The sequence below is a fragment of the Geotrypetes seraphini genome, chromosome 6 (assembly GCF_902459505.1).
Source record: "Geotrypetes seraphini chromosome 6, aGeoSer1.1, whole genome shotgun sequence".
In the NCBI taxonomy this organism is placed as follows: Eukaryota; Metazoa; Chordata; class Amphibia; order Gymnophiona; family Dermophiidae; genus Geotrypetes; species Geotrypetes seraphini.
The window spans coordinates 168660601-168681398 of record NC_047089.1 but is presented as its reverse complement, the minus strand read 5'-3'; the positions used below and the strand labels follow the sequence as shown (position 1 = coordinate 168681398).

General features: G+C 44.0%; 1 protein-coding gene across 5 annotated transcripts in view; it reads left to right on the top strand.

Moving 5' to 3' along the window:
• The window catches only part of OFD1 (OFD1 centriole and centriolar satellite protein), a 182972-nt gene that overhangs the window by 6452 nt on the left and 155722 nt on the right, over positions 1-20798 (top strand). For all 5 annotated transcript variants that reach the window (XM_033947862.1, XM_033947866.1, XM_033947863.1 and 2 more), the window contains 4 exons: positions 3518-3613; positions 11368-11568; positions 16737-16805; positions 16909-16939. In XM_033947862.1, the coding sequence (XP_033803753.1) occupies positions 3518-3613; positions 11368-11568; positions 16737-16805; positions 16909-16939 (397 nt within the window). The remainder of the gene's footprint in view (positions 1-3517; positions 3614-11367; positions 11569-16736; positions 16806-16908; positions 16940-20798) is intronic.

Genomic DNA, 20798 nt, shown 5'->3' with positions numbered 1-20798 from the left:
AAGAAGAAACTGGACAACTTCTATCCTCAGTCAAGCCCCTCTGACCCTATTCCCACCCCTCTACATGAACCAATCTCACATACTGTTATCCCTGCTGTCATATCCTCAGTCTATCCATTTCCACTGCAACTGTTCCTGAGGCCTTCAAATATGCAGTGGTTAATCTGCTTCTCAAAAAAATCTTTGTTGGACCCCACTTGCTCCTTCAACTACTGCCCTGTCTCCCTTCTTCCATTCATGTCCAAGCTACTCAAGCATGTTTTCCTCCGTTGCTGCCTTGACTTCTTTCATCATAACCGACTCTGGTTTTCTCCCTCTACATTCCACAGAGACTGACCGTAGCAAAGTCTGCAGTGACCTATTCCTGGCCAGCTCTAAGGGCCTTTACTCAATCCTCCTCCTTCTTGACCTGTCTGCTGCTTTTGGATATTGCTGATCATTGCTTACACCTTGATACACTATTCTTGCTTGGATTCCACAAATCTGTCCTCTCCTGGTTTGTCTCCCACCTCTCCCATTGCAAATTCAGTGTATGCGCTGGTGGTTTCTTCTCTGTTGCTATCCCGCTAGCAGTTGGTATATCCCAGGGTTCCTGGAATCTGGTAGATTACAAAACCTAAGGATTACAAGACAAAAGGCAACATGGATTCACGAGAGGCAGGTCTGGTCAGAAAAAATCTGATCAATTTCTTTGACTGGGTGGACAAAGAATTGGATAGAAGGAGTGCACTAGATGTATATTTAGAGTTTAGCAAAGCTTTTGACAATGTTCCACACAGAAGTCTAATAAATGAACTGAGTGCCCTTGGTATGGGCCCCAAAGTGATGGACTGGGTCTGGAACTGGTTGAGTGGAAGGCAATGGAGATTTCTCTGAAGAAAGGGATGTTACCAGTGGTGTGCCTCAAGGTTTGGTTCTTGGGCCTGTTCTTTTAAATATTTTTGTAAGTAATATTGCTGAAGGGCTGTCAGGTAAGATTTGTCTCTTTGTGGATGATACCGTATGAATTACTTGAGGAAGAACCTAGCAAAGTTTGAAGAACGGTCAGAAATTTGGCAGCTAAGAAATGCAAGGTCATGCATTTGGACTGCAAAAACCTGAAGGAACGGTACAGTTTAGGGGGTGGAGAACTTTTGTGCATAAAAGAGGAGCAGGACTTGGTGTGATAGTATGTGAAGATCTTAAGGTGGCCAAACAGGTTGCAATGGCAAAAGTTAGAAGGATGCTAGGATGCATAGGGAGAGGTATTGCCAGTAGGAAAAAGGAGGTAGTGATGCCCCTGCATAAGACTCTGGTGAGACCTCATTTAGAATATTATGTACAACTCTGGAGACTCCATCTTCAAAAAAAGATATAAATAGAATGACGTTGATCCACAGGAAGGCTACTAAAATGGTCGGTGGTTTTCATCATAAGGTGTATGGGGACAGAATTAAAGATTTCAATATGTATACTTTGGAGGAAAGGCAGGAGAGGGGAGATATGATAGAGATGTTTAAATACCTATGTAGCATAAATGCGTAAATGTGCATGAGATGAATCTCTTTAATTTATAAGGAAGCTCTGGAATAAGAGGGCATAGAATGACGTTAATAGGTGATAGGCTCAGGAGTAATCTAAAGAAATACTTTTTTACAGAAAGGGTGGTAGATTTATGGAATAGTCTCCTGAAAGACGTGGTGGAGACAAAGACTGTGTCTGAATTCAAGAAAGCATGGGACAGGCACATGGGATTTCTTAGGGATAGGAGGAGATAATGGATGCGAATAGGCAGACTGGATGGGCCATTTAGCCTTTATCAACCATCTTGTTTCTTTGTTTCCTCTCTCTCTACACCTCTTCCCTCGGCCCCTGATTTCATCCCATGGCTTCCAGTATCACCTCTCTACACCAGATCACTAAAAATCCAAGAAAAAGTCTCAGCCTGTCTGTCTGACATTGCTGCCTGGATGTCCTGCTGCCACCTGAAACTAAACATGTCCAAGATTGAGCTGCTCCTCTTTCCTCCTAAACCTTCCACTCCCTCTTGTCTCCTTCCTGTCTCTTCCGCTCGTAACCTTGGAGTTGTCTTCGATTCCGAACCCTCATTTTCTATACAAATCCAACAGACTGCTAAAGCCTGTTGCTTCTATCTCTACAACATCACCAAAATTTACCCCTTCTTCTCTGAGTGCACTAACCGGACCCTTGTCTACACCTTTTGTGACCTCACGCTTGGACTATTGCAGTTTACTTCTAACAGGTCTCCCACTGAACTGCCTCTCCCCCTTGCAATCTTTGCAAAACTCTGCTGCACAAATTATCTTCTGCCAACCTCACTACACTCACATTATCCCTCTCAAATCACTTCACTGGCTCTCTAACCACCATCATATGCATTTCAAACTCCTATTAACCTACAAGTATGTTCATTCTGCAGCCCTTCAGTATCTCTCCTCTCTTGTCTCTCCTTATACGCTTCCCCGAGAATTCCATTACTCAAATAAGTTGCTTTTATCTGTACCCTTCTTCTCCACTGCCAATTCCAGACTTCATTCCTTTAATCTCGCTGCCCCGTATGCCTGGAATAGACTTCCTGAGTCCATGCACCAAGCTTTTTCCCTTGTTCAAAAATAGGCTGAACACCCACCTTTTTGAGATTGCCTTCAACTCATCACCCTAGCTAGCAGTTTAATCATCCCCTGCTAACTGTAACCCTACCCTTGCATCCTGTTTGTCTGTCTTGATTGATTAGATTGTAAGCTCATTCAAGCAGGGATTGTCTTCTTTATGATTCTGTACTGTGCTGCGTACATGTGGTAGCGCTCTAGAAATAATAGTAGTGAAAGAGTGCCAAGTCTTTATCATGAGAAACATACCATATTTTATCAAAAATTGCCAATCTAGTTGGTCTGGGTCAGAGAGGAGGATCATACGTTTCCCCATATTGGTTCAGCACGTATCTAATGCTTTTACCCAAAGAGTAGAGAAAACACATGTAAATTACAAATGAATTGTCTTTTGCCATTGTGAGTTCTTTGCAAGGTCTGTCGCCTGTTATTGGGGTGACGGAAAAATAATCTTAAAATGCACATGAACTTCCAAGACCTCGGAAATCTGTTCTTCAGATGTAATGTGTCTTGTCATAGGATATAAGCTTTTGAGATCTTAACTCAAAAAGTTAGGCAATGGTAGTATTAGTACACTGATCACTATTTGCATTTTATTTTCTTTTTCACTTTCGTGTGTCTGTCTTTGCTGTATAGGAATTAAACTTGTATTAATCTGCATCAGATCATTCCAGCTGTCCTAATAAATACGTACAGTATTAACATTCTACGTATTATTACTACTACTTGTCATTTCTATATTGCTGCTAGATGTACACAGTGCTGTAAATGAAAACATTCAAGAGACAGCTCCACATGTGGGGTTGTCTGCATCCTATCGTATACAAAATTTGGGGACATTTTTTTTATCCTTCAATGTTACAATAATTATTTTGTTATTAAAATGACTCAGTTTTTGTTTAAACCAGATGGCTTCTTATGAATTGAAAGAACTATCCCAGGATGAACTACGGAAAAGACTTTATCAAACGTTTAAGAACCGAGGTGTTCTGGACACACTTAAGGTATTTTGTTATTTTGAAGCTAAATGATTACCAATGGTAGCAGTAATTCTTGGAAATTGCAGATTTGAGAGCTGCCCACATTTAACTGCCTCTTTTACAAAGCCGCACTAGTGGCTGCTGTGCAACAACAGCCCCGACGCCCTTTAAATCTCTCTGGGCTTCGGGGATGTTAGCGCAGGGCAGCCAATAGCGCGGCTCTGTAAAAGAGGCCATAAATGTTCCCTCATGATTATACAGACTTAAGATATTTGTTTGACACCCTTAGAGGAGGAGTCACATTTAAATAATGAGCTGTTTTCATCATACAGTAGTAACTTGGATTATGAGCATAATACGTTCCAGGAGCATGCTCGTAATCCAAAATGCTCGTTTATCAAAACAAAGTTCCCCATAGAAAATGGTGGCAACAGCAACGATTCGTTCTAGAACCCGGGGTCTATACCTGTCGGGTGCAGGGTGCTGCAGCGCCATCTCCGTCTGCCTCCTCCGTGGGTCATCTGAAGAAGAACCCCACAGTGCCGCTTCAGGGGGGGAGGGATGCCTGCCGCCAGAGAACCCCACAGTGCCGCTTCGGGGGGGATGCCAGCCACCAGAGAACCCCACAGTGCTGCTTCGGGGGGGGGGGAGATGCCAGCCGCCGGAGAACCTCACAGTGCCTTCAGAGGGATGCCTCCTCCATCCACCGGCCAGCCCTCCATGTCGGATGCCCCTCGCATGCTGGAGAGCCCCCACCCGAGCCCATGCATCCGAGCGCCGCCCAACCGCACGACACGCACAATGACGATGATTAACGCTGTGCGTGTCACACGCAACGCGCAGGCGGGACAGCACCTGGCTGCGCAGGCCCAGACAGAGGTCCTCCAATCTGCGGAAGGCACCCGATGTAGAAGGAATCCCCTGTAAGTGCTCATTGATTGGGGCAGTGCTCGGTTTGCGAGTCAAAAGTTCGCTGAGTGTTTTGCTCATCTGGCAAAACACTCGCAAACCGGGTTACTCGCAAACCGAGGTACCACTGTACTTTATAATTGTTTTTTCTTGGTGAGCAGCACTTGGACGCTGTTGAGCACAAGTGCATCTGTCTGGTCCTCTTGGACACTGCTGCAAAGGTATTCACCTGATAGACTTAACAGTGTGATGGTAGAACAGGGATAGGTAACCATGGTCATTGAGAGCCACCACCGAGTTGGGTTTTCAAGATTTCCACAATGAATATGCATGAGATAGAGTTAGATATTGAGAATGACACGGTGATATAATTCATCACCGTTCTCGGCCCTTGCGGATAACCACAGGAAATCATCCCCATGTCATTCTTAAGGAGAAAGGGAAGAATTAGTGTATGATTGGGCACAGTCACTGACCCTCAAGCCTTGCATTAAAGAATGCTGAGGAACTGAGAAGAATTGAAGGTTGAGATAGTCACTAAAGAATGACACAGGATGGTTATCCGCAAAGATGTTGATGAATTCTATCACCGTATCATTCTCTATGTAGATGTACTTCTTCTATGGTATATAAATAGATCTCATGCATATTCTTTGTGGAAGTCTTGAAAACCCGACTGGATTGTGGCCCTTGAGGACTGTGGTTGTCAATCACTGTGCTAGAAAGTGAGCAAGTTCCTTCTGTGTGTACCAAGCCCAAAGTGCCTCTGAAAATAGCTTTGTTAGAAAGTTAGTTCTCCTTTTTGAGTGTTTCTAGAAATAGTTTACTTCTATTTTGACCTTTTTTTGTTGGTCTGTGACCGTCATTTAATTCCAATTTTCCATGAAAAAATATCCCTGGAAAATGCTATTCCTGTGCAAACAGCATATGATTCCGTACGGATGGGTTGTATACACCAGCTTGCGAGTTGGATTGTAGAAGGCATCAATCATTTTTCCCAGCTCCACCTCTTTGTCTCCCTGGGCAGTGCCCACTCTCTTCAGGCTTAACTTCTACAAGCAAGTTGAGAAGGTGTCTTTTCCTCTGCTTTGCATTAGATTTGTTATTTTCTGGTATTAATCTGATCTTTTTTGAGGATTCCCTGTGCTAAGAGGTTTCCAGTAATCCTGGGAGAGCTCTTTCTGGGAGAAGGGTCAGATGGTGTCTGAAGCCAGGAGGACCAAACTTTTAAAAAAGCACCTGCTCTAATACTTGGCATGCAGGGTGATTAGACCCCATGACTGGGTGGGATGCTTGGCGGAGATCAGCTATGTCCCCTCTCCTCCGCCCGAAGAATCGTGTGGGAGTGTGAAGGGTCAAAGGTTTCAAGTTTTGAAACCTGAATAAAAGGCAGCCGGAAGAGACAAGCTGCTGGAATCACCCTTGCTTGTCTGAGGCACAAATTCCTTCTCCATTTCTAGCTGCACTGAGAAGGTGATGCAGGCACAGCACAAGGAAGTTCTGTGAGTACAGCTCATTACTGTGTTAAGGTTTCCTGTGGTTATCCCAAGGATTCCTCTAAAATTCTATTTTTAGCATTTTTGAACTTTTAGTTTTGCTCCCACTGGCTGTTTTTTTTTTTAGCACCAAAACGCTGCCAAGTGAGTAAACAGCGCAGGAACAATAAGCCACAATGGTTCTCTGCGGAGATCTCGGACCTCATAAAAGAGAAGAAAAAAGCGTTCATCTCCTACAAACATACAGGATCTCAGGACTCTAGAGAAGTCTATTTGGCTAGGGCAAGAGCTGTCAAAACAGCAGTTAGAGAGGCCAAATTCCGAATGGAGGAAACTTTAGCAAAGAACATCAAGAAGGGCGATAAATCCTTCTTCAGCTATATTAGCGACAGAAACCGCAGCACAAGCGGGATAGTACGCCTTAGGAAACCAGACGGGAACTATGTAGAAGCAGACTCAGAAAAAGCTGAATTGTTAAACGAATACTTCTGCTCGGTCTTCACCCGCGAGGCGCCGGGTTCCGGCCCTCAGCTGCAGAAAAAGAATGGCTCAGGAGACCCGTTTAGTAATTTCAAGTTTACAACAAGCAGTGTCTACTGTGAGCTGTCTAAACTCAAGGTTAACAAAGCAATGGGGCCAGACAACCTACACCCCAGGGTGCTCAGGGAGTTAAGGGACGTCCTGGCGGAACCACTATCCGCACTCTTCAATCTCTCCCTTAGTACAGGTAGAGTCCCGTTGGACTGGAAAACGGCTAACGTCGTTCCACTCCACAAAAAAGGTTGCAGGACAGAGGCTGAGAACTACAGACCAGTGAGTCTCACATCTATAGTGAGCAAACTAATGGAAACCCTAATCAAACACCAATTAGATAAGATCCTGGATGAAGAGAATCTACAGGATCCCCGTCAACATGGATTTACCAAGGGGAAATCCTGCCTTTCCAACTTGATCAGCTTCTTTGACTGGGTGACGGGGAAGTTCGATGTTGGAGAGTCCTTGGACATTGTATACTTGGACTTCAGCAAAGCATTTGATAGCGTCCCACACCGCAGGTTGTTGTGCAAAATGAGTTCTATAGGATTAGGTGACACTTTGACAAAATGGGTTGGGGACTGGCTTAGTGGTAGGCTTCAGAGGGTGGTGGTGAACGGCACCCCCTCCGTAACGACGGCAGTGATCAGCGGAGTGCCACAGGGCTCGGTCTTAGGCCCGATCCTTTTCAATATCTTTATAAGGGACTTGACTGAGGGGCTTCGTGGTAAAATAACGTTATTCGCCGATGACGCCAAACTATGTAATATAACAAGCAAGAGCACAACGAACAATATGAAACACGACCTACTCCTATTGGAGCAATGGTCAAGGACCTGGCAACTGAGTTTCAATGCCAAGAAATGCAAAGTCATGCACCTCGGCAGTCAAAATCCATGCGAGACTTACACCCTAAATGGCGAGATCCTAGCAAGGACTGTTGCAGAACGGGACTTAGGGGTGATCATCAGTGAAGACATGAAGACTGCCAATCAAGTGGAGTGGGCTTCATCTAAGGCTAGGCAGATCATAGGATGTATACGTAGGAGTTTCGTCAGCCGTAAGCCTGAAGTCATTATGCTGTTGTATAGATCCATGGTGAGGCCCCATCTGGAATATTGCGTGCAATTCTGGAGGCCTCATTACCGCAAAGATATACTGAGGCTTGAGTCAGTCCAGCGAATGGCCACCCGGATGGTCTCGGGACTCAAGGATCTCCCGTACGAGGAACGGCTGGATAAATTGCGGCTATACTCACTCGAGGAACGCAGAGAGAGGGGAGATATGATCGAGACTTTCAAGTACCTCACGGGCCGTATCGAGGTAGAAGAGGATTTCTTTTTTTTCAAAGGTCCGACGGCGACAAGAGGACATCCATGGAAAATCAGGGGGGGGGGGGGGGAAGTTACACGGCGACACCAGGAAATACTTTTTCACCAAAAGAGTGGTTGATCGCTGGAATAGACTTCCACTTCAGGTGATCGAGGCAAACGGCGTGCCTGATTTTAAGAAGAAATGGGATCGTCACGTGGGATCTCTGCACAGAGTTAAATAGGGGAGGGTCATTGGGGTGGGCAGACTAGATGGGCCGCGGCCCTTATCTGCCATCTTTTTCTATGTTTCTATGTTTCTAAGTGATAAGAATGCCAAGTCTTTATCATGAAAAACATACCATCTTGGATTTCCCGATTTTCTTTTAAAAGCCTCTATCTGCCTCCAAAACACCTCATAATGGACTCCTGAGGTGGTTTTACACCTCTATCATGCCAAGTTTGTGCTGAATAAGCACCTGAGGACATCTGTGTACCACATTTCATGGGGCACATGAGAGGGAAGACTGGAGCTATGGGTTTAGCTCCCTCTGGTTCCTCTGTGGATCTTGAGTCACAGAAAGCATGAGAGCTGGGTCTCAGAAACAATGTTAGAGCCCTTAAATTGTGACTACTTGTTGCTAGCGAAGCGATGCTGTGTGGAAGTGCCTGACCCTGAGAGGAGGCAAATTTCAGACCAACAGAGGTCCCCGGAGGATCCGGGTCAGATTTTTGACCCTGATTTTGTGACCCTCATGTATCAGCCTACCAAAAATATAAATGAACACCTACCGAGTGTCAGCAGGGATGATGTGCACAGAGAGGGTTACTTTCTCAGGGTGAAGACCTTTCACAATCTCTGGAGCTGCAGGAATCGGAAAAGGACTGGGATGATTTTGGGTGGGACACTATGCCATTGCTTTCTAAGGCTAGAGTAGATTAAGAGTCTCTAGCCTCTCATCCAGATGCTTCTAGGTTCCTGAAGGAAGCACTGAGGCTCTGCTCTCCAGTGAGGCAGCTGTTTCCAATGTGGACTCTTAATATATTAATAGGCCTTCATTAAGGCTCTATTTGAACTATTATTGAATGTGTCTCACATGGATCTGACTGTGAAGATGGTGTTTTTGATCATATTCACTTCAATTAGGAGCATGTCCGAGCTGCAGGCATTATTGTGCATAGTCTTTCCTTAGATTCATGAAAGCAGGAGTGTCTTTGTGCACAGTTCCTTCCTTTCTGCCGATGGTGGTTTTGGCGGGCCATTTTAATCAGGAAGTGAGCCCAGTGGCGAGAAGAAACAGGACAAAGTTTTGAGGATGTGTGGAGGATGCTTCTCCTCTATCTTGAGGTGACAAATGATTTTTGGCTTTCAGACCATGTGTTTGTCTTATCCAGCTCGAATTATCAGGGAAGACCAGCCTTTAAGGCTGCTATATCCTGATAGATTCTATGGCGATCTTCTCTATGTACGTTGGCTGTTGTAAACAACCGTCAATTGCCTTGAAAGCTCACTCTTCCAGAAGTGTGGCTTCTTCTTGGGCAAAGTCCAGGAGGACAGTGCCGCATGTTGAAATTTGCAGGGCAGCCACATGGTCCACTCTTCATACCTTTATGAAGTTTTACAAAATGGACATGTCAGCACAAGTGGACATGGCGTTTGGGTCCTCGGTTTTTGTTGCAGGCTCATCTGTCCCACCCAAAACTCAAGGGTCTGCTCAGGTACATCCTTTCTGTAATGAATCATATGCTTCTTGCACAGGAAGGAAGGATTTGATTCTTACCTCGATAATCCTGTGGAACAGCATATGATTCCTTACACCCCACCCTGACAGAGATGGATATAGCCTTCGTTGAATAATAGTCTGAGTTAAATTTCCAGTGGCTTGGCTCCTGGCAGCCAAAAGAGAATGCTTTCACAGAGCTATATAAATGTTAGTGCATGGTTGCACACAGGTAGGTGATGAGTTGGTTCCATCTTTAGTTTTGCAATTGCAATGATTTTTTACTGTTTTTTTTGTTCCTATTGCAGAGCAAAGTTAACGTTATCGGAGAGTTCCCTGAAACCCTCCTTGTTATCATTTCCTCTTATAGGAGTTATTTCTTGATTTGGTATGGATTGAAGAGAGGGCACTGCCCAGGTAGATAAAGAGGTGGAGCCTTGAAAAATGATTGATGTCTTCTATAATCCAACTCGTGAGCTGGGATACCTAACCATCCATAAGGAATCATATGCTGTTCTACAGAAAAGAGGATTATCGAGGTAAGAACCTATTCCTTCCGTCCAAATCCCATTCTTAGCCCAGCATCTGTAAGCTGATCTAACTGGAGCTCTGTTGACAGGAATAGGTCACATGGGGCTCCTCTGTCTGTGGAGTCCTGTGCAGTTCAAACCAGGCAGGTTGCAATCACTCAACCTGACTCCTGCAAGAAGCAGAAAGGAGTCTCTGTGCAACCTGGTGCCACCATTACCAGCATTAAAGACATAACTCCAGCAGACCAACTTACATATATTGTATGGTTCTGGATAGGCTGGCAAATCCAAATTTTTTGAGATGGCCCTTGCCATCTTATAGCAATGCTTATGGGTGGGGAGGCAATCAGATATCTACTTTCGTCTTTTCATATGTTCAAGTGTCATTTGGTCTACTTACCTTGAATTGATAGTACAATGGCCTGAAGTATTCTTTTTCTTCTTAAAAGCCTGAACCTGAACTTCAAATAAACATTTAGATATGTGTCATGAGTCTCTGCTTCATGTCAGTGTTAACGGAGTTTGATATTTGCAGTCACATAGGGCCAGATTCTATAAAGTTGTACACTAGTCAGATATTTAGACATTCAACTTTGGGTGTGCAAATTATAGAATAGAGCTAATTACACGCCTAATTTAACTGTTAAATTAGGTGCCAATTGGTCTTAAGTTCCCAAAATAGCCCTTAAGTAGTGTTAACCAGTGCCATTGGCACTAATTTGTAGTTATGAGCAAAATTGCAATAAGGTGCTAGTTTTATAGGATAGCAGCAAAATGCTAGTGTGCAAATATGAATGAGGTATGAACATAGGCAGATCAGGGATATATCTTGTAGTTGCACGTGTAAGATAATAGAATATTATCATGTGTGCAACTGCCAACTTTAATTGTGACCATTTACACCAGCCTTTGACATGTCATAAAATGCTTACGCCTAAAGTTAGACTCTATTTTATAACAGCAATTTTGTTTGCAGTTGCTGTTATGGAATTGCAACTTACCGCCTATATTTTTCGTGCCTCGTTTCTGGCCCACTTTCTGGAATTTACCCCATAGTGTGAGTGTGTGGTTACTTGTATGTTGAGTTTTAACACCCCCCCCACCCCTTTTATGAAGTCTCGTTAGCGTTCTAAGAGCGTTGGAACTTTTACCGCCACAGCCAGCAATTAAAAAATGCTAACGTGGTTTCATAAAAAGAAGAGGGTGGATTTTGTTTGTTGCGAAAGAATGCCTTGCTCTCCTGCATTTAAAAAATTATATTCATATGCTTTCTACCAGACACAGCTACGTAACCAGCTTATCCGAGAACTAAAGTATCCCACTCTTCGTGGAGAACTTCGTTCACAGCCTCTTGCTATTGAGGGTAGTTCACTGTTAGCCAGAGCCTCCAACAGTCTTGTGGCAGATCATCTGCATCGATCTGGCTATGAATATTCACTCTCTGTTTTCTACCCAGAATGTGGCTTACAACAGGAGAAGGTGAGTTTCTTGACAGGGTAATGATTTGTCAACTCTTCAGTCCCCTGTCCCTGTGAACAAATATGCACTGGATTTTATGGCTGTTGTTGGAATTCACTACTTTCAAGAGGTCAAAATATTCCGGATGAGGGTATCTGTAATAATAAAACGATAAGCGCGCATTCGCACTCCTACCTGCATGATCCGTAGTTCTGTGGCCGGCAGGAGTGCACATGCGCGCTTACAACGGCCCCACACTCGTGGACCCCAAGGTAATGTTGTGCGGTCTGGCTGGCTCCCTTACATTCCACGCCCAAAGTTTATTTTTAAGTTCAAAGCCGCCGCGGTGGCTCCTCTCACGAGCTGCACCTGAATCGGAGAAGGCTTCTGATACAGGCAGGGATCATGAGAGGAGCTGCCGTGGCACCTTTAAACTTAAAAATAACTCTGGCAAGGGACTATTGGAGCCGACCAGACTGCGGAAAGGGAAGGGGGGAAGGGGAAATGCTGCTGCTGCTGCCGCACAGGGACGTGGAGGGGGAGGGAATGCTGCTGCGGCTTCTGCATAGGGAAGCGGGGGGAAGGGAAATGCTGCTGCACAGGGAAATGGAGGGGGAGGGAATGCTGCTGCTGTGGCTGCTGCACAGGGAAGGGGGGGAGGGAAATGCTGCTGCTGCTGCTGCACAGGGAAGTGGGATGGGGAGGGAAATGCTGCTGCACAGGGAAATGGAGGGGGAGGGAATGCTGCTGTAGCTTCTGCACAGGGAAGTGGGGGGAGGGAAATGCTGCTGCACAGGGAAGTGGGGTAGGGTGGAAATGATGATGCACAGGGAAATGGAGGGGGAGGGAATGCTGCTGCGGCTGCTGCACAGGGAAATGGGGGGAGGGAAATGCTGATATTGCATAGGGGGCATGGAGAGAGACAGATAGAAAGAAAGACATACAGCGGAGGGAGGGAGAAAGAAAGATAGTGGGAGGGAGACAGAAAGAAAGGAAGAAAGACACAGGGACAGGGAGAGAGACAGAAAGACAGACAGACAAAGGGGGCCAGGGAGAGAGACAGACAGAAAGAAAGACAGCGGGAGGGAGCGAGACAGAAAGAAAGAGACAGGGTTAGGGAGAGAGACAGAAAGAAAGACAGACAGACATATATTCTAGCACCCGTTAATGTAACGGGCTTAAACACTAGTCCATATATAAATGCTTAGTTTCCAGTTCATTTTGCAAAAAACAATGTGTAGTTTTAGTTCACCAGTAAGTATTGAAAAAGACTCAATCTTGATTAGTAAATGCAATTCTGGTGTTCAGTTCTGCCAGAAGACACTGACAAAGTTGAAGCAGTGCAAAGGAGTATCCACAAAGTTCATATACAGTCTTGTGCTATGAGCTGGACATAGACAGAATGAAGGAGCTAAAGATAGACTCTAGACCAGGGGTTCTCGAATTACTCTTCAGGACATTTGGATAAACTGCAGTGTAGGATGTCTAAATTCTGCTGTTCCAAAATTGCAATTGGATGTTTTTAACAGTTGGATGTGGGGGTTTTGGTTTGTTTGTTTTTTTGCCATTTTGAGATGTCCCCATGTTTTGAAAAAGATCCACACTTAGACATATCAAATAGCAAAAAAATCCATCTAGAATCTAGATTGTGATTTTAGAACAGCAGAATTTGGTTGGCCTACACTGCAGTTTGTCCAAATAAGAAAAGCGGGAGAGTGGTACTAGGGAGGGCCCAAAATTAGGACTTTCAACAGTGATAATAAACAAAGAGAAAACATCCAAGCCTAAAAAGAAAGATGTTTTTATGTAGACCTGTTTCATTCATGTCCAGGGTACAAAAATGGTGCTCTGATAAAGCAGCTGACCACTGGAGGGATAAAGGCATGACCCCTTGTACATCCCCCAGTGGTTGCTGTCCTTCCTCCCTCTCCCTGAAAGTGAAACCAGAAAGGAATACCAGGCTGTCTGACAGTTTCAGGTATTATGGGTATTCTGAACAAAGCAGGAAGCAGGTCTGAAGAGTAGCCTATTGCAATGCAGTGGAATGTAAGGACCCAGGTTCAATTCCCACCTCAGCTATCTTTTTTTTTTTTTTTTTTTAAATTGTGAGCCTTCCAGAAACACACATATCTACTGTACCTAAATATTTATGACACTTGCAAGCCTGAAGGATATATTGAGGTGGTGTACATTAGGGAGTTTCCTGTTCCTGGAGGGCTCAGCATTTAAAATAAGAGCTGTAGGGTGATATGAACCTGGGTGCCCTGGCTTATAGTCCACTGCAAGGACATCTGTGTGACCATTTCTGTAAAAATGTTGCCAGATGTCATTGTCCCTGCGATTTATAATTTGGATATTTCAGTTTGTAAAATGGATGTTCATTTTTGGATGTTCTCTTTGAAAATTGCTGTTTTTTTGGAAATTTATGAGCAGGATGTCCAAAAATGCCCCTTCACAGTAAGGTACAAGAAGGTTGCATTGTCCAACAGATAAAAAATTTAGTTTAAGGACAAAGGGTGGCAATGTATACGTGAATGCTAATATCATGACTGAGTGCAAATAGATTGAAACTGAATGTAGAGAAAACGCAGATTTTGTTTCAAATCAACCAAATTCCATACAATTTCCTAGTTTAGTTAAGTGTGATAATGTTGATATTAGGATTTTAATTGAGTGTAAGTAACTTGGAGTCTTTGTTGATTCAAAGCTTTCTTTTAAGATGCAAGTAAAGAATGTGATTCAGAAGACTTTCTTTAGATTAAAACTTAAGAGGCATCTAAAATTTTTGTTATCCATAGAGAATTACAATCATTGGTCCTGTGTTGGATTATTGCAACTCACTTTATCTAGGTTGCTCTAAATCTTTAGTTAATTCTATTCAGATTATTCAAAATTCTGCCACTAGGCTGTTGTTAGGTTGGCCTAGATTTGAACATATATCATCTATATTGAAAGAACTTCATTGGCTACCAGTTTATTGGTGCATTAGATTTAAAGTGCCTGTTCTGATTTTTAAAGCTTTAAATAAGAAAACGCCACCTGCTTTGACATCAACATTGTAGCTAAAAGGCTTATTATTTGTTGCGTAGTTTAAGATCGCCAGGGAAATTATTGTTGGAAATCCCATCAGTAAAACAATTGAGATTAGAAGTGAACTGTACTGCAATGTTTCAAATAAAGGTTGCACAAATTTGGAACAGTTTATCAGTTGAGCTGCATTCAATCATATCAATGCTCCAATTCAAAAAGCATTTAAGCAGATCTTTTTCTCTCAGACTTTCTCAGATTAAGAATTTATAATGCTGGGTATAATTTTTTTTCTCTTTTGATGCAGATGTATTGTTATTGATGATATTTCCTTTACTGGTTTTATCTGTTGATTATGATTATGTATAACAGGGGTGTCCAACCTTTTGGCTTCCCAGGGCCGCATTGGCCAAAAAAAATGTTTCTGGGGCCGCGCAAATGCTGCAGCAAGACAGAGGAGGGAGACAGCAAGATGGTAAACACCCGAGGGCAGCAGAGGAAAACACTGCATCGCCCTCGACCAGGGTCGCATAAAATACTTCACGGGGCCACAGGTTGGACATCCCTGATGTATAATTTTGTACACCACCTAGAAGAAGTGGATAAGAAATAGTTTAAATAAATAATAGGAAGCTAAAAAGAGAGAGGCTCAAAAGGAAAATAAAAGACTTTTTTCTACTAAAGGTTGTGGTTACCTGAAATAGACTTCAGTGGGGGATAGTAGGAGACCACACAGTGGCAGAATTTGAGTATGCATGAGAAAAATGCCTTGGTTGCAGGGCAACACAGGAAAAAGTCTTTGACCAAGTAAAATCTATGGCAGTACAGCAGGCAGGCCCAACGGGGCAGATTGGATGGATCAAATGGTCCGTATGTATACCAAAGTCAGTGAAATTCAAGAAATGAAAGAGCAATGCAAATCTTTAATGATTTAATTTTGTCTTCAAATATTTATTATTTTAGATATTTTCAGTAGTAGCTCGACAAGTCACATTCAGGCACAGTAGATATTTCCCTATCCCTAGAAAACTTACAATCTAATTTTGTACCTTATCCAGCGAAGGATATCGTGAGGAGCCACAATGAGATTTGAACCTTGGCTTCCTGGTTCTCAATCTGCAGTCCTACCCAATGTAGAGGTACTCCAGGATGAGTTGGATTTAGTGGCGATCAGAGAGCCGTGGTTCATGGAGAACCATGGTTGGAATATATTTATTCCAGGCTATAATCTGTTCAGGAAAGAGATGCAGTGATCACTGGATGCCAGATGATCACCCACTATAACATCAGAAACACTTTCCCTGTTTGTAAGCACTAAGTCCAGTATGGCTCCCATCCTGTGTGGGTTCCATTACTAACTACTGGAATGGCTCTCCTTGTAGAGAATTCAGGATCTCCCTACTTCTAAACAACCCTGCAGTATTGATAGCCCAATCAATATCTGGCATGTTAAAATCACCTATTAGCAATACTTCCCCTTTTACAGCTATTTTCTGAACCCCTGACCTTGGCACAATCTGGCATCTTTTCCCACCTCTCCCCTTTCCTCCCGGTCCCCTGCAGGTCTACTTTAGGTTCTCGGTCCAGCGGTGAGGTGGGGCAGGAGCTATCCCTTTGTGCTCCTGCCCAGCATTCTCTATAGTGAAAACATGACTGCTGTGCGATTCCGGTATTGTGCTTAGGTCGTCGGGAGGGAGGAATTGACAGCAGCTCCGGCTCCTTGCACCACTGGACTACCAGTACTGGAGGCCTGTGGTGGGAGCAGGATGGGGCTGGATCGAATATAAACCAAGACCCCCATTTTGGACCTTTTTTTGGCCCCAAAATCTTGGTTTATTTTCGAGTACGGTATGTGTACAGCTCTCGCCTTCTGTTTATTTTTCTCTACCTATTTGTCCTTCTTACTCTTTTGCCAAAGGACAAAATTACATATTTGGAAGAGAGGAAAGGAAAGAAATGAGTCAACAAACATGTTGTAGCCTATAGGTGATATCTTTTTATTGGAAAACACAGTACCTGAGTGGTTAGCTTGTTATGCCCTCAATAGAGAGAAGAAAATTCACAGGAGTACTGTTACCTTTGAGGGTCTTGATATCAGAGACATTAAGAGTTGGCCATTTAAATACTAAGGTTTTGTTTTCTAATTTTACACATTTGTCTAGCTGTTCACTGTGCAAGACCTTCTGCAGCTGATGAAGATAAACTCCAAATCAAAACTCTACAAATCCTTAGTAAGCCTCTCTTTGGATTCTGTAATCTCAAATCTTTACCATTAGTGATTTAAACAGTTTGAACATACAGTAGTGGTAACATATAATCTTTCTTTTTTGTTAGACTTCGGATATTCAACAAGCGAACAACAAAGGTATGAAATTGCGAATCTTTTACAATTTTTACATATAATTTATGGGAAAAGAAGAAACCTTTTATTAATCTGGTTTTGTTTACAAAACCAGTTTGCACATATCAATTTCTAGATGCTTTTGAAAACAGACTTCCCAAATTTTAGAAATGAAAAATGAAACGCTTTTAGTTCTAATTTTTAGTTTTCTGTTTTTACAATCACTATAGCATAGTATAGTTCTATTGCCTGGAATGTTCAAGCAGCTTTTAAGGATAATTGAGCCAGTTTTCAGAGATAGTGTTAGGTGGCCAATGCATAACTCCTTTCTTTTTACAATTTCTAAAATACAATTGTAGGTTGGAAGGGAGGTGACCGTAAAAATTATCTGGAGGCAATGAGATTCTGCCACTATCTGGTTAAATTGTCCTTTTAGTTTAGATAAGAACATAAGAAGTTGCCTCCACTGGGTCAGACTGAGGTCCATCTCGCCCAGCGGTCCGCTCCCGCGGCGGCCCATCAGGTCTGCGACCTGTGAAGTGGTTTCTGACCACTTCTATAACCTACCTCAAGTTCTATCTATACCCCTCTATCCCTTTATCCTCCAGGAACCTATCCAAACCCTTCTTGAATCCCTGTACAGAGTTCTGGCCTATCACTTCCTCTGGAAGCGCGTTCCATGTGTCTACCACCCTCTGCGTAAAAAAGAATTTTCTAGCATTTGTTCTAAACCTGTCCCCTTTCAACTTCTCCGAGTGACCCCTAGTGCTTGTGGCTCCTCTCAGTTTGAAGAATCTGTCCTTATTTACTCTCTCTATGCCCTTAAGGATTTTGAAGGTTTCTATCATGTCCCCTCTAAGTCTCCTCTTCTCCAGGGAGAACAGCCCCAGCATTTTTAACCTGTCAGCGTATGGAAAATTTTCCATACCTTTTATCAGCTTAGTCGCCCTCCTCTGCACTCCCTCGAGTACCGCCATGTCCTTCTTGAGGTACGGCGACCAGTATTGAACACAGTACTCCAGGTGCGGGCGCACCATTGCGCGATACAGCGGCATGATGACTTCCTTCGTCCGGGTTGTGATACCCTTTTTGATGATGCCCAGCATTCTGTTTGCTTTCTTTGAGGCTATCGCACATTGCGCCGATGGTTTCAGTGATGAGTCGACCATCACCCCCAAGTCCCTTTCTAGGTTACTCACCCCTAGCAGTGTTCCCCCCATTTTGTAGTTGAACATCGGGTTCTTTTTCCCTACATGCATGACCTTGCATTTCTCTACGTTAAAACTCATTTGCCACTTTTTTGCCCAGTCTTCCAGTCTCGTTAGGTCCTTTTGTAGGTCTTCGCAGTCTTCCGTGTTTCTAACCCTGCTGCAGAGTTTGGTGTCATCAGCAAATTTGATAACCTCACATTTTGTCCCCGTCTCCAGATCGTTAATAAATATGTTGAATAGTAGAGGTCCCAGCACCGACCCCTGCGGAACTCCGCTCGTGACCCATTGCCAATCTGAGTATTGGCCTTTGACTCCAACCCTCTGTTTCCTGCCCGCTAGCCAGTGTTTGATCCATCGGTAGATATCCCCTTGCACCCCGTGGTTCCACAGTTTTTTAAGTAGCCGTTCGTGAGGTACCTTGTCGAAGGCTTTTTGGAAGTCAAGGTAAATGATGTCTATGGATTCACCCTTATCCATCTGACTGTTTATTCCCTCAAAGAAGTACAGCAAGTTCGTGAGGCACGACCTTCCCTTGCAGAAGCCATGCTGGCTCGCCTTCAGTTGTCCATTGTTTTCTATGTGTTCGCAGATTGTGTCCTTACCATTGCTTCCATCATCTTTCCAGGAACCAAGGTCAAGCTCACAGGCCTGTAGTTTCCCAGGTCACCCCTTGATCCCTTCTTAAAGATGGGCGTGACATTTGCTATTTTCCAGTCCTCTGGGATCTCCCCAGTTTTTAGGGAGAGGTTACATATTTGGCGAAGTGTCTCTGCTATTTCGTTTCTCAGTTCTTTTAGTACCCTTGGGTGGATGCCGTCCGGGCCTGGTGATTTGTCGCTCTTTAGTCTGTCTATCTATCTGAGGACATCCTCTTTGCTTACCTCTAGTTGTACCAGCCTTTCGTCGTGTTCTCCGTTTATATTCACCTCGGGTTCTGGGATATTGGATGTGTCCTCTCTGGTGAAGACCGACGAGAAGAATTTGTTTAACCTTTCAGCTATCTCTTTTTCCTCCTTTATCGCTCCTTTCCTGTCTCCGTCGTCCAGTGGTCCCACTTCCTCTCTGGCTGGTTGTTTCCCTTTCACATACCTGAAGAAGGGTTTGAAGTTTCTTGCTTCTCCTGCCAGTCTTTCCTCATATTCTCTCTTTGCCTTCCTGACTTCTCTATGACATTCTTTCTGGTGTCTTTTGTGCTCTTCCTGGTTTTCCTTTGATGGATCCTTTTTCCATTTCTTGAAGGATGATTTCTTGTCGCTTGTCGCCTTTTTAACCGCAGATGTTATCCATGCTGGGTTTCTAGTTCGATTTTTTTTGCACCCTTTCCTAAACCTTGGGGCGCACAGGTCTTGTGCCTCGAGCACTATGCCTTTAAGCAGTGTCCAGGCTTCCTTTACGGTCTTCACCTTCCCTGAGTTGCTGCTGAGCTTTTTTCCTACCATTTTCCTCATGTCCTTGTAGTTTCCCTTTCTGAAGTTGAGTGCTGCCGTTTTGGTTCTTTTCACCTTTGATGTTCCCATGTTTAATTTGTACTGGATCATGTTGTGATCACTGTTCCCTAATGGTGCTATTACCACCACTTCCTTTGCGGGTCCTTCTAGCCCGTTGAGGATTAGGTCTAGAGTGGCATCCCCTCGCGTTGGTTCTGTGACCAGCTGCTCCATGAAACAGTCCCTTATCGCCTCTAGGAATTTAGTTTCTCTCGTGCAGTTTGAGTGCCCAATGTCCCAGTCTATTCCCGGATAGTTGAAATGCCCCATAACTACCACCCTTCCACTTTTGCACACCTGCCTCAGTTCGGCCTCCAGTTCCAGGTCGTTTGCTTCTGACTGTCCTGGTGGGCGATAGTACAATCCCAATTTGATGTCAGCTCCTTCCCCTCCTGTTAACTTAACCCATAGTGACTCCAGACTGTCTGCCCTTATTGTTGTTTCTGTTCTGGATGAAGGAATGGAGTCCTTTATATACAGTGCTATTCCTCCCCCCTTTTTGTGTGCTCTGTCCTTCCTGTAGAGTTTATACCCTGGAAGGGCCACATCCCATTTGTTGTCCTCTGTCCACCATGTCTCTGTGATTCCTATTATGTCTATGTCCTTATTTCCGGCTATAACTTCTAGCTCCCCCATTTTAGTCCTTAGGCTCCTAGCATTTGTATATAGGCAATTTAAGTCCCAGTTTGTTACCTTTTCTTTTGGATCTACTCTTGATTTGTTGCTCCTGCTGGTCTCCTCACGTGTTGCCTCCTGTGGTGTGTCTATCCCGTCCTCTGCCCGCTTTTTTGTTCTTTGATAGCCCTCTGGGTCCTGCTGTTTCCTCCCTGTCTTGCTCTTTATTTCTAGTTGCCTCTCAGGTCCCTGTGCTGCATCTTTGGGTTTATGTCCATAAAGTGTCCATTTTGTCTCTAGTCCACTATCGCCATTTCCTGTTTCAGTATCCTTGCTTGATACTGTGGTCCGATGTGTCGAGGTCAGATCGACTATCGGCTTTCCCCTTGTTATCAGTTTAAAGTCATGTCTATGCAGGTCTGGATGTTACGTGCCAGCATCCTCGTCCCAGCCGTGCTCAAATGCAGTCCGTCTCTCCTGTAGAGCTTGTTTTTCCCCAGGAAGGTTGACCAGTTCCGTACAAAGAGGAAACCTTCCTCATCACACCATCGCCTCAGTCATCCATTTATT